Here is a 16,634-nt window from a genome sequence, read left to right as displayed (position 1 = left end):
TGCTCTGTGGATGTACCCTCAGCTCATTAGTGCAGCACCTAGCAACCGTGTGGCTTAGATCTATAGGTGCTACCGTAACACACATAATAGATTATCATTTTCTCAAGCATTTCTGCAGTCGTGATTGGCATTCAGTGCTGCTTTTTAGGACTCAAGAATTGTCTTTATGCGGCAGCTGCTGGCCAGTAGGGACAAACCATTGTATAGCGCAGAGAGCCTCTGGATTTTTTTTCTGGCACTCTTTCCATGTTAGAAAATAATTCATCTTTTCTTCCTCTTCTGCTTCAGAAATAGAAATGCTGGTGGATGACCCCCGAGAGCTGGAGCAGACAAATAAGTCGCCCCTCGAGGTTAGCCCAGACATGTGTATCTACATCACTGAGGATATGCTGACATCACGGAAGTCTAACGGACACTCAGGTAAAATGCCACAGGGAAATGCCTGACCTTGCTTTCTATGATGGTGGGTGAAATCACTAAGAGCATATAGGTGGAAGTGCTGGGGATGAGAAGCAAGACAAAAAAGGGTCATCTTGACAAATGCCACAACAGACCTGGAGTCAGATTTTTCAGGAGGTCAGATCCCCATGAATTTTTTCAGGTGTGAGATAAAAGCACAAAGTGGGACAGTCTACTAGATTGCTTTTGGGGAAGGGGGTCAATAGCAGGATTTCCAGCTCCCTTCATCTTCTTTTGTTTCTGGGGCAGCATTGGGTTCAATGGTGCAAATGCCAGTTTTAATTTTGAGTCAAGTGAAACTTGCCTAAGGCAACCACTCAAGGGACCAGCAACGAAGAGTTTGCACAGTAGCAATGGGTCAAACTAAAGATCAGATGAATGTGTACTGGAAACCATGGTGATGCTTTAAGATAAGGGATTGCGAGGAGTGGGAGGATCTTAAAAGCACATTTTACTTCGGTAGCTTGTAATATACATACCTTTTTATCAGTACATCTAGGATGAAATTCACCTCTTTGCAGGGGGCCGGCAGAAAGTCTACATACCATATCACTTCAGTCCCACCTAATCCCTCCAAATAAAGCTTTATGCACACAGGTGAATTTTATATAGAGTAAAAATAGACATACTGAGCCAAATTCAGTCCTAGTATAAGCATCTCTCTCTCCTTTGGAGCTATTGGAAGTTTAGCCCACTTACACGATGCAGAATTTGGCCCAACAGAGGGTCCCAATTGTTTTTCTTGAGTCCCAGAGTTGAGGAACAAAACATGTCATATCCTCAGAACCTGAAATGTGCGCTTGCCCAGCTCTGTTTCATGCACAGTTTCCCGATTGCATGTGTAATTTCAGTAATCACATGCAGATCCTGTCTATATGAGCATGCACTTTACCATGGTGCAGTCGCAAATAGTTGTGCAGATGCACATGTCCGGAGTTATGGAAAATCTGACCCATTTACTTATGTAAAACGGGTTCTTAGGTGATGTAATCAGTTGAGCCAAAGGCTATTTGTTTGGAGGATTTTACTTTTCTGTGATCCATTCCCATTTTGAAGGACACCATCGACTTGAAATCCAGACCTTTTCAGAAATAAGTTGGAAGAAGATGCAGGCTCTGCACCTGCCCTGGAAGGCCTCTGGCAATCGCTGTCATTCTGCAATCCCATTTTCCTTTTATTAAATGGGGTTTTCACTCCTTTGTTGCTAGGTGACAGGCCCACAATTGAACGGAGATTTACTGACTATCCAGGGGAAATGGTGAAACTGACTCTGCACAAGGCCACTAAAGGCACAAACTGGAAAAAACAGAGAGCAATCATCTCTTTCTCTAGTCTCTTGTAGCTATAGCAACTGTAGGTGTTGCTTGTAACAATCACGGGTGAAACCTTGTCAGACAAAATTGTGATCTGTTTCTAAATATCCGTTTAGTCTATTAATTTGTGAGAGATTAAAAACGAATTCAGTTACTTTCAGAATTACTAGCACCAGTTCTAACTATCTTTACACAGTGCCCTTTCTTCTTTCATCTGGTTGGAAAGTAAAACCTCTCGTAAACGGTGCTGTTAAACTGATCTGCATGGTGGCTTTGCCATTTTGGCCTTCACTCCAAATGAAGATACTTAAGACATTTTGTCTCCATTTTCATAGTTTCTTTTCTTGATCTCGCTTCCTTTCCCATCTTCACTCAAAGGACAGGAACACTTCAGCACTTCTCCTCTGTCAACTTCACCATTCTTTCATCAGCACTTTGTCAGATGAAGACCACCCTGCCCTCTAGAGAGACTGTCAGTGAACTGCCACTATGCACTGGGGCCCTAACCCAGGCGTGTTGGGATTTGTACTTCAGATTTTTGCGGCACGCCTAGAAAAGGAGAAATTCCTATTCCTAAGTACTAACGACATTTCAGCTTCTCACTGGGTGCAGGAGATTTATGGGAGGGTTATAACTGCTAAAGATTAGATAGCTGTAATGGTTACAATAACACCTGATGCATTCTTAAGGTGAGAAAACTGTGGACTGAAGTTTGTAGTTCCAGCCCTGTAACGTGAACACCGTTAGCCCATCAGCATACAAACGTATAGGGCCAGATCCTGAGCAGGTGTAAATCAGTGAAGCTCTGATGGAGTCTCCTGGCATTGTCATCCCAGTTTTCTCCCTCAGTCGCAGGCCACCTGTAAACCATAGGAGGAATCCTGGCCTCGCTGAAGTCCATGACAAAACTCCTCAGTGGAACCCTTCGCCTTGGGGCTCCGTTGGAGCATCAGTATAGTGCCAGAGATACAGAGGTTCATTCCTTTATTTTCTTACTTCAGGAATAATCAGAAATTGGCTTTATGTTTTGCATAGGAGTTTATTAAAAGAAACAGACTCAGTTTCAATTATCTCAGCTTTCGACTGTGTGTAGAGAAGCAACTCAAGGAGCCAAATTCGGAGGCAGGGAATATCGTGAACTCTTTATACTTAGTTTCTCCACGTGCTTCTGAAATCCTCTCTGCTCCGCTGATGGGAGTCATATCTGCTGAGGAGCTGGAGAAAGACGCAAGTTAAAATGGGGTGGGGAAAACCTCAGCTTCTTGCATCTTTCTTGTGGCCTTTTAATGTGTAACTTACAATTGCTTGGACCTACATACACAGTGACGTCATGTGTGTAAGCAGAGGAGTGCAAGATTAATGTAAAGGAATCTAATATACTCAGCATCTCTGAATTTGGTCTTGTGTGCCTGAGGGAGGCTAAATTGGCGTAACATACATGTTGAAGAGACACCAATGCGGACTCCCTCTAGATTAATTTATGAATCTGGCCCCGAGTAACTAAAGAGGATCTCTTTTGATGTGACAAAATGTTGATACCGAGTATTTCATCTGTGCAATTTTAAATGTGGCTTCCGTAAGGTAACTTAACCAGGGAGCAACATATCCTAGCAACCCAGAAGGTGACTCTAAATCACTCCAGACTTTAGATCTGTTTCTTTCCTTGTTTCCTAATTCAGGGTTAATCGTAAAGGAAGTGAGCTCATCCACATCCAGCTCTTCAGAAACAGTGGTCAGACTTCGTGGTCAAAGCAGCGACTCGTTGCCTCAGGTATGCATGCATTGAGACTTCAGACATATGGCTAGATCTAAAGCAAATGATGTGTCTTGATTGGTTTTTCCATGTCTAATCTGGACGGGGGGGAAGCTGTCCAGTACCTTGCTCCAAACTCGTATGGGATTTCTGAGAGTTTGGGTAAATTTTAGCTTTTGGGGGTGAAAAAACATTATTTCCTTTTTGCAAACCTGGGCCTTTTGAAAGCAAACAGCAGGGAGGGCCTTTTCCCACTGCATTTCTCACCATGTCAGAAACAGGGAATGCTAGAAATCTTACAAGAACATCAGATCAAATCTCCAGATCCCAAAGACTTTCATAGATTGGAATACATCAGCCCTGTATCCCAGTGCTTTATCCAAACCAAACCCACAGCCCTTCTGAGGTGACTCATCACTAATCTTGATCCCGAATGGTGGTGTGTTACAATGCCCAGAAAAGTTTCCTTTGTCCAGAGACATACAGCAGTATGGACTCCAACAATGTCACTTAACACCCCAGCATCACCCATATCCTGCTTTCACTTTGTCTGCAGAGACGATTCCAAGGACCACAGCGATGTAGCTACCACAGGAATGTCTGCTTGAACTGGAAATTACACCTTCCGCTCCATAATAGACATACCCTAACTCACAATGCTGGATCTGACTTGTTTGCTCTCCTGAATGATTGTACCAGACTAAGTTATCACTGTCTAGAGATGGGTTCAAACCAAGATCGCAGATCTAGGGGTTATTTGAAATCCAACCCCACATCTGGATTTGAATTGGACAGCTGGCCCCTATCTTTATAATGGGTCCAAACACCTAAAGTGAGATCTTGACCCTACTGAAGTCAATGGGGGTTTTGCCAGTGACTTTTTAGTAGGATCAGAATTTGACTCCTTAATTTTGCTGACTTGGCACCTAACTGCTGGTTTTTGCCTTTAAAAATCTCTCCCTCAGTCCCTGGTCACATTCACCATCTCTCCGTATATGTAACAGGAGAGTTATGTTTAGGGTGAGCAAAGACCATCAAGTGCATAATGGCGCTGTCTGACTGCCATACAGGTGCATCAGTGATGTAATTTTTAGATTGACAACTGATGCCTGCTAATGCTCTTCCTGTAATCTTCTTTTCTGTACAGACCGCCTGCAGAAAACCAAAGACTTCCTCCGACCGGCACAGCTTAAGCCTGGATGACATCCGGATTTACCAAAAAGACTTCTTGCAGCTAGCGGACACTGCCCAGAGCTACACGTTTGGCTGTGGCCACGAACTGGATGAAGACGGTCTCTATTGTAACAGCTGCTTGGCTCAGCAGTGTATCAATATCCAAGACAGTTTCCCAGTCAAAAGAACGAGCAAATACTTCTCTTTGGATCTGACCCATGATGAAGTTCCAGAGTTCGTTGTTTAAGCTCCATAGCTGTATTGTGGCTGGACTGGCTACCTGCACTATTGGAAAGACTTGAAATCTATTGATATTTCCTTGAAATGTGTCTGGTGCCATATGGTTTTTTCTTCCGCCTACACACCTTGCCCTTTGCTACTACAAATCAAGGCCTTAGCTACCGTTGCACTTTGAGTAGTACCCAGGCAGTAGGGATAGAGATTGTGTGGCATGACCGAGCCCTGTCTAGGTTAATCAGTCAGAGGGAGAGAGGAATTCTCTTTCTTGTTTGGAAGTAGTTTGTGCAAAATACTGATGATCTTATTTCAGTTTGGAGAAGCACAACATCATTTCTTTATTTAACCCAATCAAAGATAATCCTACGTTCTTATTCCTGCCTCAGGAAAGCTCTCGAGTCTGGCTGGGTTTGTCTTTTTTTGGTTTTGGGTTTTTTTTGTTTAGGGTTCCCCCCCCCCCCCCCAAAAGATGCCATTGCCTCTTGTTGTATAGCCATCGCTTTAGCTTCTGTAGATGCTAAAAAGAAAATGTCAGTCTCTTCGTTGTGTTCTGTCAAGCCAAAGAAATGTAAATATCCTAAATGCCAGTATCAAGAAGATGAGATTTAAGCAATAACTAGACAAGAAACTCTATGCATGTTCATAATACCTTGGAAAACGGTGAGTTCAGTTGCAGTTGACTTATTGTGTGATCCCAGTTCTTCCAAAAATATACTTTGGAATATAGTTCCACACAGAGCTTTTGTTCAGCATTTTGTAAAGTTTACAAAAATCAGATTGATGTTACATGGGAACTTAGAAAGCTTCTACACTTCTTTATTTTAAAGAAAAGTGAAAAATAGCAGATCTCATATAATGCTGTAGCAATAATGTTTGCTGACCAAAGTACCTTAAATATATATAATATACATATATAAAATTATATATATGTTTATATATGTTTGGATCTTTATAGACCCTTTTTATTTTTGTTCTAAAATACTTTTTATACCAAGAATATGCTTCCTTCCTTTAATAATACGTATAGACAATCATTTTTTTTTTCCCTAAACACTAACTGTCTGGAAGGTGAAAAAATACTTTCCTGTTGCAAATAATATGTATGCAACTGCATTGTTAGCATGATTGTTTTCAGTTAACATAGTTTTGTTGTTCTTTTAAATAAGGCTTTCCATGCATCATTAAATACTTTACCATTTAAATAGTTCTGATGAAAGCAGGAAGATGTTCTATCAGAAATGCAACAGGTGCAGCTTTCAAGATGGAGTGTCCTAATGAAATTAACATGAACAGGTGTCATGATATTTTACAATCGGTAAATATGGGGCAAAGCATTACAGCAACTAATATTTACAGCACAATGCCTCTTTTTAAATAAATATTTTTAATTAGGATTTAGTATTTTACAGCCATAGTTTACCATATTTTGATTATATCATATTTTTAACTGGAAACTTTTCTTAACAAAATGGTTATTTTATAAATAAGGAGTGTGATATTTTTATAAGAAATGCGGGTGTGTTTCTGGTAACAAACCGGACTTTAGATTTTTGGTACAGGGCAACGTAATCAGTGTTATTGCTATATGGGAGACAGTATTATAGAGCAAATAACGAACATTGCAGCATTGCTGCCTGATACATTTTTTTTTTTTTTTTGCTAGAAAATGGGCCAGGTTTTCCATAAACACTGGCTACTTTTCATCACTCTGCTGCCAAGTTTGTGACAGCTTTATGTTGTCAGAGTGGGGGAGAGCATTCAGAACATACCAGTGAATGTTGCCCATTATATATAATAACATTAGTGTTTGCATTGTGTGTAAGATATATAGCCAATTGCTGCCATGGACTGTCTAGCCAGTGCAGGGAGAGTGAGCAGTGAAGCATGCAGGTGCATCAATAGGGGGCAGTATTCAGTGGCACCCAGCACCTCACTGCAGTGTGCTGTGCAATAGGATCACCCGCCACCTGCTTCCTGCAGATGATAGGAGATGCACCGATTAGCTGCGGAGCTAGACTCACACCGCTATCCTCTAGCCCATCCCTGGTGCCGAGCATCTCTCTTGCTAGCAATGGAGAGGTTCTGCATCAGTTGAAAGCCGTTTTCCCTTCCACATCAGCACAAGCCAAAACTAGATCTAACTCAGCCATGTGCAAAGTCTCCAAGCCTTAAAAGTCCACCTCGCTGGCGCTGGAGTTTCTTCCCTCTCTGCTGAGTCATATATATATATATATATATACGTGCACACAGTGTATATACAACATATATAATATACACAGCTATATCACATTGCAGTTATCGGAGTTCAGCTGTCAAAAATGGAAAAGAAAAATTATTCTGAATTCACAATGTCAGATTTTTTTTTCTTGCCAACTGATTGGATAAGCCAAAGTTTCTGTGGTCAAAAGGATTGTACAAAATACCTGCTCCTCTGTCCGTTTATTCCCCAGTTGTGGTGTGCAATATGTAAGGTTTCCCTCCTACTCATCTTCACGCGTTCATTGTTGGCAAACCCATTTTTCTTGAAATGGTATGTGCTGCGCGTTGGTATGACCCTGGCCAAACTGAAAATTGTAAAGCACCCATATCATTGAAGAGACCCCAACATGATATGAGCTCTATTTGTTCTTGTTATTTATTTTGTTAAAATATAGGGGGAAGAATATAATTAAAGGATTAATTATGCAAATAGTGCTTTATGCCGTCGAGAAAGCAGGCTACTTTCAGTCCAGATCCTGCAATCCAGTCAGTACAAGAAAGACCTTTTGCAATCATGCAGAGCCCTAAAGTTGTTCATGGGTCTCCATGAGGGTCTGCTGAGCTGGACCCAATTGTAGGATCGGGGCCTTTTGCTTTATACTCCAACCAAAAAGTCTGAAGTCATTCATGTGGTTTTGCAGACATGGTGGTTTTGCTCAAGTTGTGTTCTACTTGGATTCACAAGTAGTTAACTTACATGAATAGACAGCATTGACCCAAAACAAGACACGTCATTGCTTTTGTCATAATACTCATAATTTGTTGCAAATCGATCTTTGTAATACGGAGTGCTGGCAGTTGAAAAGGCAATATCTTGTATTCTATGCTTGGTACTAGAAAGCTGTATGATATAAAGTTATTTATTCTGCATTGGTTAGAAATCCCAAAATGGTCAACGTCTGGATTTGGTGTCTGTTGCCTTCTGACATTTACACTGATACATTTGCAATAATGAGCTATATGCATGCACAAACTAAATAATCCTTTCTGTGAAAGGATCTTCCTGTCAGGACCATACAAAAAAGGGAGTGTGCATGTGAAAACATAGCAGAATTATTTTGTTACATTGAAGTTTGTGCCTTTCATGGTACAGTTAGAGATTACAATAAAGTTACAGTTGTTTGCATTACTGAGAGTCTTGACAATATAAAAAATGTTTTAACTAATTGGTTAAGTTTTGTGAGTTCTTCAATGAGTATTGCAGAGAAATTATCCTTCATGCAAGAACGGATGAGGCCAATACTGGAATCCTGCATTCAGTTTTGGTGCCCATATTTTTAAAAGGATGTTGAAAAATGGAAGAGGGTGCCGAGAAGATCCACAAAAATTGAGTTCTCAAAAAAATGCCTTACAGTCAGTGAGTGAGAGAGAGAGAGAGGAGACCTGATTACAAGGTATCAATAAAGTTCTGTAACTGGTGTCATACAGGACATCAGACTAGATGATCCCAATGGTCCCTTCTGACCTTGGAATCCATGAAGATATTGGGCTCTAAAGGGTTCTGTAATCTAGCAGAGAGAGGCAAAGCAAGAACCAACACCTGAATGGTAAAGCCAGACAAATTCAAATTAGAAATAAGGTCCAGCGTTTTTAATGGTGAGGGTGATTAACCACTGGAACAAGGGAAGTGATAGATTCTCCGTCCTTTGGTGTCTTCAAAATTGGATGTCTTCCTGGAAGAGATGCTTTAACCAAACACAAGTTATTGGGCTCAATAGAGGGTAATGGTGAAATTCTCAAGTCTGTCATACACGGGAGATCAAATGAGAGGAGGTCTCTTTCTAACCTTAAAATCTGTGAATTCTACAAAATTCTTTGGTGGTTGGTTACATCTGTGTAACGTTGAGCTTCTTAGAGTAGATATTTCCTTTGGCTTACAGATTCCTTCTTCATTAATTCTGATTGTCTGCTCTGACACCTGCGGGAGTGGGTAGGTTCCTTTAGATTAAACATAAATGACATTTCAACCAATCAAACATCTTATGCCAGTTCTGAGAACTCCTGGTGCATGATTTATTGAAGTTCTCATATCGCATCAGATAATGTCTGGGTGGGGGGATGGCTTATGGGTAGCAGGTGTGTTGTCATGTGATGTACCCTCATTTGATTGAGGAACAGAGAAATATCTCCAGAGCAAAGGTAATTTAAGTAGAGGTCACCACAGCGCCAGATGTATGTGTCAGGTCAGCACTTCAGAAGGGGCAGATAGCCATAGGCCCAGTCATTGCTATCTGTGGTTCTTGGCCACGTTACCACAGTGTCTCAGCACCTCACCATCTGTCATCCTCACAACTCCCCCTCTCCACGCGAGGAGAGCAGAGCTATTATCCCCGTTGTCTAGGGAAACAGGCACAGACCAGCTAAGGCCCAGATGCTCAAAGATACATTGATGCCGAAGTCGACAGGATGGGAGTTAGGTGCTGAGAGACCTATGAGAAGCTGGGCCTAAATCAAATGACTTGCCCGAGGTCATGCAAGATGCCGGCAACAGAACAGGGGTTTGAGCCTTCCTGAGGCCCAGGCTAGTGGTTAAACTACGGCCCGCCCACTCTGTCTGTATCCCTCTGTTTTAGTGTGTGCGCTCCTTTCTTCCACAGACTGAGAACAATGCTCCATGCCCCTTGAACAGCCTCCGGCACCCGTGCTGGGTGAGGGTAGGGGTGCCCCGCAGCAGCCGGGACACCACGCTGGATTGGAGAGCAGCGCCCTGTCCAACACGTGTGTGAACACTCCCTAGGGATTCCACCAGCGGGCATATCCTCCTCCGGTGAAACCTGCAGGAGGAGGGCTGAGGGCAGCCCCCGCCCTTTCAGTTCCCCCTCTTCAGGGGGCCAGCATTCCTCCCTTCCTGCAATGAGCCACAGCTCTGTCCCCAAACTGCTGATCCTCACAGACTTGGCAGGCAGGCAGGCCTGTATGAACCAGGCCCCCCAGCCTCCATGCCTTACCCAGGATCGTCACATCTTCCGCTCCACCTCTTGACGCAGCCTCAGTGGATCTGATTGCTTCCCTGGCTGTGTCTGGATCCTGCACCCTCCACACAGGGAGGCCTTAGAGCTGCATTACTTTTCCTTAGGAAAAGGTAGGGTTGCCAGTTGCCTGATTTTTTGACCTGAATGTCCACTTGAAAAGGGAACCTGGCAGCGTCCAGTCAGCCCAGCTGACCACACACTGAAAGTCCAGTTGGCCGCAGTAACCAGCCTCTGCCACTTGGGGGCGGGAAGAGCAGCTGCTGATGCCTGACAGAGAGCCAGTGGCTGGCTTCCAGACTGGGCTCCAAGAGGTAGGAGCTACCACCCAGATGGGGGCGATCTTGTCCGCTTCCCTTTCTGCCCCACCATGCCCAATTGACCTGGCACTGGCTCCTCCTCGCTACGGAGTCAGGGACCGACCCCTCCCTCCGCCCCACCGCGCCCTGATTGACCCCGGCCTGACTTCTCCGACACAACGCTCAGCGAAGATTTGAACAATGGAGATCTTGTATTAAGAGTCTATGTAGGACAGAAAAATGAATATGATCCAGTTGTAGGGAATTTCTTGCTCTGTTTTTTTGTTTTATTTTGTTTAACTTCTGACATGTAGAGAAGATAGAATTTGTAAGAAATGATTATGCAGCATCTGGTGACGTCCAATAACTTAAAACTTGGCATCTACCTGTATATTCAAATGCGCGCACAAAAAAGCAACCTGATTTTCAGAGGTTTTTGTGGGTGCTTGGCACCCCTGAAAACCTACTTCGCTTTATTAAGGTGCCCAACTGAGATGCCTGATTTTAGGCAGGGAGGTTTGAAAGGTTTTACCTAGATCCTTCTTGATAAATTATTAGGTTTCAATAGATCTTTATTGATTCTGTTGTAATGTTTTTGGTTATCCCTGGAAAAAGTTTAGTTAAACATCTACCTTGCGTTTATGCAACTAGCATTGCACAGATCAGATCCAATCAAACAATAAAATCTCACCATCGTTTTCTGCTGTACTATGTTACCAGGCTCTAATTTCAAGTCAAGGGGGAGATAAAGTGAAATCAGGAAAAGCTCAACACAGTTGTACATTGAAAGCAAGAGAGTGGGAAAGGGGAGTGTCGAAAGGCTGCAGAGTTTGCTCACTAGGCTCCTTCTCTGAGCCACAGCCCGATTGTGCAGGCTCCACGTCGGCTCCTCCCAGCCTGTGTCTGCAGAAGCAGGTGAGTCCTGGGGGAGGGGGAGAGGAGTGAGCAGGGGCAGAGCCTCAGGGGAAGAGGCGGGGCAGGGCAAGGGTGTTCAGTTTTCAGCAATTAGAAAGTTGGCAACCCTAAGAAAAGGCCACTGGCCATCTTCTCTGTGGACTCCCTAGCCCATCCCCCATGAGGATCCTGACCCCACAGAGCTGTCCAAAGAGTCGCACTATAGAAGCAGGTGCTAATCTCTTCTAAAAAGAGGGGCAGAGTGGAGAAGGCATAATCCATAAATCAAGGGCATGGGCTGGCCCTTTGATCCTGCCACTGCCCAGGGGGCTGGGCTGGACTTGATGATTTCTCAAGGTCCCTTCCACCCTACAGTTCTATGATTAACCCACTTACAAATTGCAAGGTCCACAAGCCAGGCTCGCTGAGGCAACAATCCAATTCTGGCCCCTAGCGCCTTCCTGAAGCAGGGGGTTTTCATGTGCAATAACCATTTGTGTTTAAAAATAAACCAAAGATCCTAAATAATTAACTCTGTGTGCATGTACGGACCTGACAAGATTTAGGATTTTATAACCAAATAGAGCTGTGTGAGTAATTATTAATAATGAGTTGTGTTCTGTCAAAATTTGGGCATTTAATGTTCGCCTCGTAGAAAAAGGCGTGATCATTCCCCTCTATTCAGCATTGGTGAGGCCTCGTCTGGAGTACTGTGTCCAGTTTTGGGCCCCATGCTACAAGAAGGATGTGGAAAAATTGGAAAATGTCCAGGAAGGCAACAAAAATGATTAGGGGGCTGGAGCATATGATTTATGAGGAGAGGCTGAGGGAACTGGGCTTATTTAGTCTGCAGAAGAGAAGAATAAGGGGGATTTGATAGCTGCTTTCAACTACCTGAAAGGGGGTTCCAAAGAGGATGGATCTAGACTGTTCTCAGTGGTAGCAGATGACAGAACAAGGAGTAATGGTCTCAAGTTGCTGTGGGGGAGGTTTAAGTTGGATATTAGGAAGAACTTTTTCACTAGGAGGGTGGTGAAGCACTGGAATGTGTTACCTAGGGAGGTGGTGGAATCTCCTTCCTTAGAGGTTTTTAAGGCCCGTCTTGACAAAGTCCTGGCTGGGATGATTTAGTTGGATTGGTCCTGCTTTGAGCAGGGGGCTGGACTAGATGACCTCCTGAGGTCCCTTCCAACCCTGAGATTCTATGATTTGTATTACTGCAGTGCCCAATGGCTATTCTAGAGTGGGGGGAATTAGTTTTGGGTTGACTCAAGAACAATTTTTTTAAACTATTTTTGGTGAATCAAAATATCAGCAGGTTTCAGAGTAGCAGCCGTGTTAGTCTGTATTCGCAAAAAGAAAAGGAGTACTTGTGGCACCTTAGAGACTAACAAATTTATTAGAGCATAAGCTTTCGTGAGCTACAGCTCACTTCATCGGATGCATTTGGTGGAAAAAACAGAGGAGAGATTTATATATACACACACACACACACACAGAGAACATGAAACAATGGGTTTATCATACACACTGTAAGGAGAGTGCCAACTCTGTCCACATATCTATTCAGGGGATACCATCATAGGGCCTAATCACATCAGCCACACTATCAGGGGCTCGTTCACCTGCGCATCTACCAATGTGATATATGCCATCATGTGCCAGCAATGCCCCTCTGCCATGTACATTGGCCAAACTGGACAGTCTCTACGTAAAAGAATGAATGGACACAAATCAGACGTCAAGAATTATAACATTCAAAAACCAGTTGGAGAACACTTCAATCTCTCTGGTCACTCGATCACAGACCTAAGAGTGGCTATACTTCAACAAAAAAGCTTCAAAAACAGACTCCAACGAGAGACTGCTGAATTGGAATTAATTTGCAAACTGGATACAATTAATTTAGGCTTGAATAGAGACTGGGAATGGATGAGTCATTACACAAAGTAAAACTATTTCCCCATGGTATTTCTCCCTCCCACCCCACCCCCCACTGTTCCTCTGATATTCTTGTTAACTGCTGGAAATAGCCTACCTTGCTTGTCACCATGAAAGGTTTTCCTCCTCCCCCCCCCCCCCCCCCCCGCTGCTGGTGATGGCTTATCTTAAGTGATCACTCTCCTTACAGTGTGTATGATAAACCCATTGTTTCATGTTCTCTGTGTGTGTGTATATAAATCTCTCCTCTGTTTTTTCCACCAAATGCATCCGATGAAGTGAGCTGTAGCTCACGAAAGCTTATGCTCTAATAAATTTGTTAGTCTCTAAGGTGCCACAAGTACTCCTTTTCTTTTTGCAAAAACATCAGCAAACATTGTTCAGAGTCGTACAAAACACTGTGCTTTTTTCCTTTTTAATTTTATTTTAAATGAAACTGGTCTTTTAGAAAGGAGCGGGTGTTTCAAATCAGCATCGAAATGTTGCATGTAGAAGACATTGTGAAATGGGTTCACTTTTTCAAAAACTTGTTTTGAGTGGTTGGTTGCGGGGGGGGACATTGGTTTTGGTTTTTTGTTTGCCTTTTTTACTGAATCAAGTTGCTGCAATTGACACGACTTCAGGAAATGTTTGACGATCCAAAGCTGCATTTTTTTCACCGAAAATGTTTTGTGTGAAAAATATCACCAAGCTCTACACCCAAACACAAGCCTCTCCTCTTCCTCTCCCCGGCTTCCAAAAATCCTGGCGTTCTTACTCATCCCAAACTCCCCTGACTTGGAGGGGAGTTGCCACTGCCACTTAGAACCTACACACGCTGGCTAAAACTGGCAAAAGCAACGAGTGATTATGGGGCCCAGGCTGAGCCCTGACTTCAATGGGTGTTTGGTATGAATGAAGACCACGGAGCTAAAGCAAAGAAAGCTACGTGTAGTGTCACTGATTTAGGGGGGCATACTTTTAAAAAGTCATTCCAGCTCCTGGATATCAGCAGTTCCACTGTATTCCCTCTTCTGAGCGTAGGAGCTATGGCTGGAAGGAGCAAATCTTCTAATGCCTGAATAATCACACGGGTAAAATCCAGTGTGGTTATTGCTACAAAGGTCGGCACCGACACACAGTCAATAGAAGAGCCTTGGGGATGCAGAGGCAAGCGTATGCAACAGGGACCACTACTTTTCATGCTGTTGGTAACATCTCCTTGGAAATGACAACCAGCTGCTCATACTGTTCAGCTCAGTTCCTCCACCTGACGCTTGGATCATCTTGGCGGTGGCGTAACAGTGTCCGCCTCCCACTACAGCACAGGTGAGGCACCAGTTCCCAAGTCCAGGCACTGCAGAGGAGTTCCGCTGCGACTTCGAAGCAGTGCACTGGCCACGAGTGGCAAAAGTGACTAGTCATTTTTGTGGGGCCTCCACTGAGCTGAATGTTCAGACTTCGGGTGCTCAGTGTTTTCAGAAGCTCAGGCCTCTAAATGGTCAAAAACTTGGTGCCATATATATAAAGGGAAGGGTAACCACCTTTATACAGGGCTATAAAATCCCTCCTGGCCAGAGGCAAAACCCTTACACCTGTAAAGGGTTAAGAAGCTAAGATAACCTTGCTGGCACCTGACCCAAATGACCAATGAGGGGACAAGATACTTTCAAATCTGGAGGGGGAGGAACAAAGGGTCTGTCTCTCTTTTGCCAGGAACAGATCAGGAATGCAGCATTTACAACTCCTGTTAAGTTAGTAAGTAATCTAGCTAGAAATGGGTTAGATTTTCTTTTGTTTAATGGCTGGTAAAATAAGCTGTGCTGGAGGGAATGTATATTCCTGCTTTTGTGTCTTTTTGTAACTTAAGGTTTTGCCCAGAGGGATTCTCTATGTTTTGAATCGGATTACCCTGTAAGGTAGTTACCATCCTGATTTTACAGAGGTGATTCTTTTACCTTTTCTTTCATTAAAATTCTTCTTTTAAGAACCTGATTGCTTTTTCATTGTTCTTAAGATCCAAGGATTTGGGTCTGTGTTCACCTGTACAAATTGGTGAGGATTCTTATCAAGCCTTCCCAGGAAAGGGGGTGTAGGGCTTGGAGAAGTCTTCCCCCAAAATATCCCCCCAAGTGGGCTGTTTCCCTGTTCTTTGTATAAGATGCTTGGTGGTGGTAGCATACGGTTCAAGGATAAGGCAAAGTTTGTACCTTGGGGAAGTTTTTAACCTAAGCTGGTAAGAAAAAGCTTAGGGGGTCTTTCATGCAGGTCCCCACATCTGTACCCTAGAGTTCAGAGTGGGGAAGGAACCTTGACACTTGGCAACCCTCATTTTTAAAAAACATGTAGATCATCTTCAGCGTTGGTCACGTGAGCCCTTCCATCACACAAGTCAATGGACATAGCACTGGAGAAATGGGGGAAAGCCGAAATGTGAAGCATACTATATGCTGTTGGGTTAGTCGATTGGTCTCCAAGCCCTTCAGCCCCATGTAAAGCTGCCATGCATGCAATAGTATCAGTGTATTGCGGCTGGGTTAACAGTACTCCTGGCTCCTAAACAAAGCATTTGCTTGCTTAATGAACCCTTGACTCTGTGTGATATCAATAACTCTGTGCTGTGAATGGCCAGGCCTTAACAGGGCATCTGTGTGAAATGGAAACAAGGGAAGGAATCGTACCATTGAATTTCCTGGCTGATGCACGTGACAGGCCAGCTCTAAAGAAGGGGTATGTGTGGACAGAAATGGTGCATATGTGGAGGTGATACATTTTTAGCACCAGATGGTAGACAAAGCAATAATAATAAATACCACTAGCTCTTTTCATCAGGAGATCCCAAAGCATTTCACAATCGTGAATGTACTTATCCTCACAACTGCCCGGTCAGGCAGGGCTCTTACCTGCATTGTACAGATGGGGAACTGAATCACAGACAGACTAAGTGACTTGCCCAAGGTCACACCAGAAGTCTATGGCAGAGAAGGGAATTGAACCCAGGGCTCCCTTTGACAGCTTCACCTGCGCTCTGCCCATTAATCCCTCTCCTCTGGACTTAGTCTAACACTCCAGCTCCCTGACCAGCTCAGACCCCTGCCTTTGTGGGCTGTGTTGACTTTGACTTTCATCTTGACAGCTGTGTCAATAAGGTTAAGTTCCTGTTTAAACAACAGCCAGGTCTGAGTGTCCCGCTGTCCCTCTTCAACATGTAGTTATGCTGTGGTTTTAGAGTGAATGATCTATACATGATCGATAGGCCAAAGTCCTGTAGCAAAGTCTAGCTGTGTTGCACGCCAGCTGGGACAACCACTGCGTAAGCTGAGTTAAGAAAGGAGAGAATGTAGAAAAACAGAAGGAG

General features: G+C 43.6%; 1 protein-coding gene across 7 annotated transcripts in view; it reads left to right on the top strand.

Moving 5' to 3' along the window:
• Positions 1-8,360, top strand: part of FRMD6 (FERM domain containing 6) — an 84,684-nt gene extending 76,324 nt beyond the window's left edge. For all 7 annotated transcript variants that reach the window (XM_043515906.1, XM_043515904.1, XM_043515902.1 and 4 more), the window contains 3 exons: positions 289-420; positions 3,452-3,543; positions 4,673-8,360. In XM_043515906.1, coding sequence (XP_043371841.1) covers positions 289-420; positions 3,452-3,543; positions 4,673-4,945 — 497 coding nt within the window. In that variant the 3' untranslated portion in view covers positions 4,946-8,360. The remainder of the gene's footprint in view (positions 1-288; positions 421-3,451; positions 3,544-4,672) is intronic.
• Positions 8,361-16,634: the final 8,274 nt, after the last annotated feature.

The sequence above is a fragment of the Dermochelys coriacea genome, chromosome 6, assembly GCF_009764565.3.
Source record: "Dermochelys coriacea isolate rDerCor1 chromosome 6, rDerCor1.pri.v4, whole genome shotgun sequence".
In the NCBI taxonomy this organism is placed as follows: domain Eukaryota; kingdom Metazoa; phylum Chordata; order Testudines; family Dermochelyidae; genus Dermochelys; species Dermochelys coriacea.
Note: the sequence above shows the minus strand (reverse complement) of the source record. Positions and strands in the feature narration are given on the sequence as shown.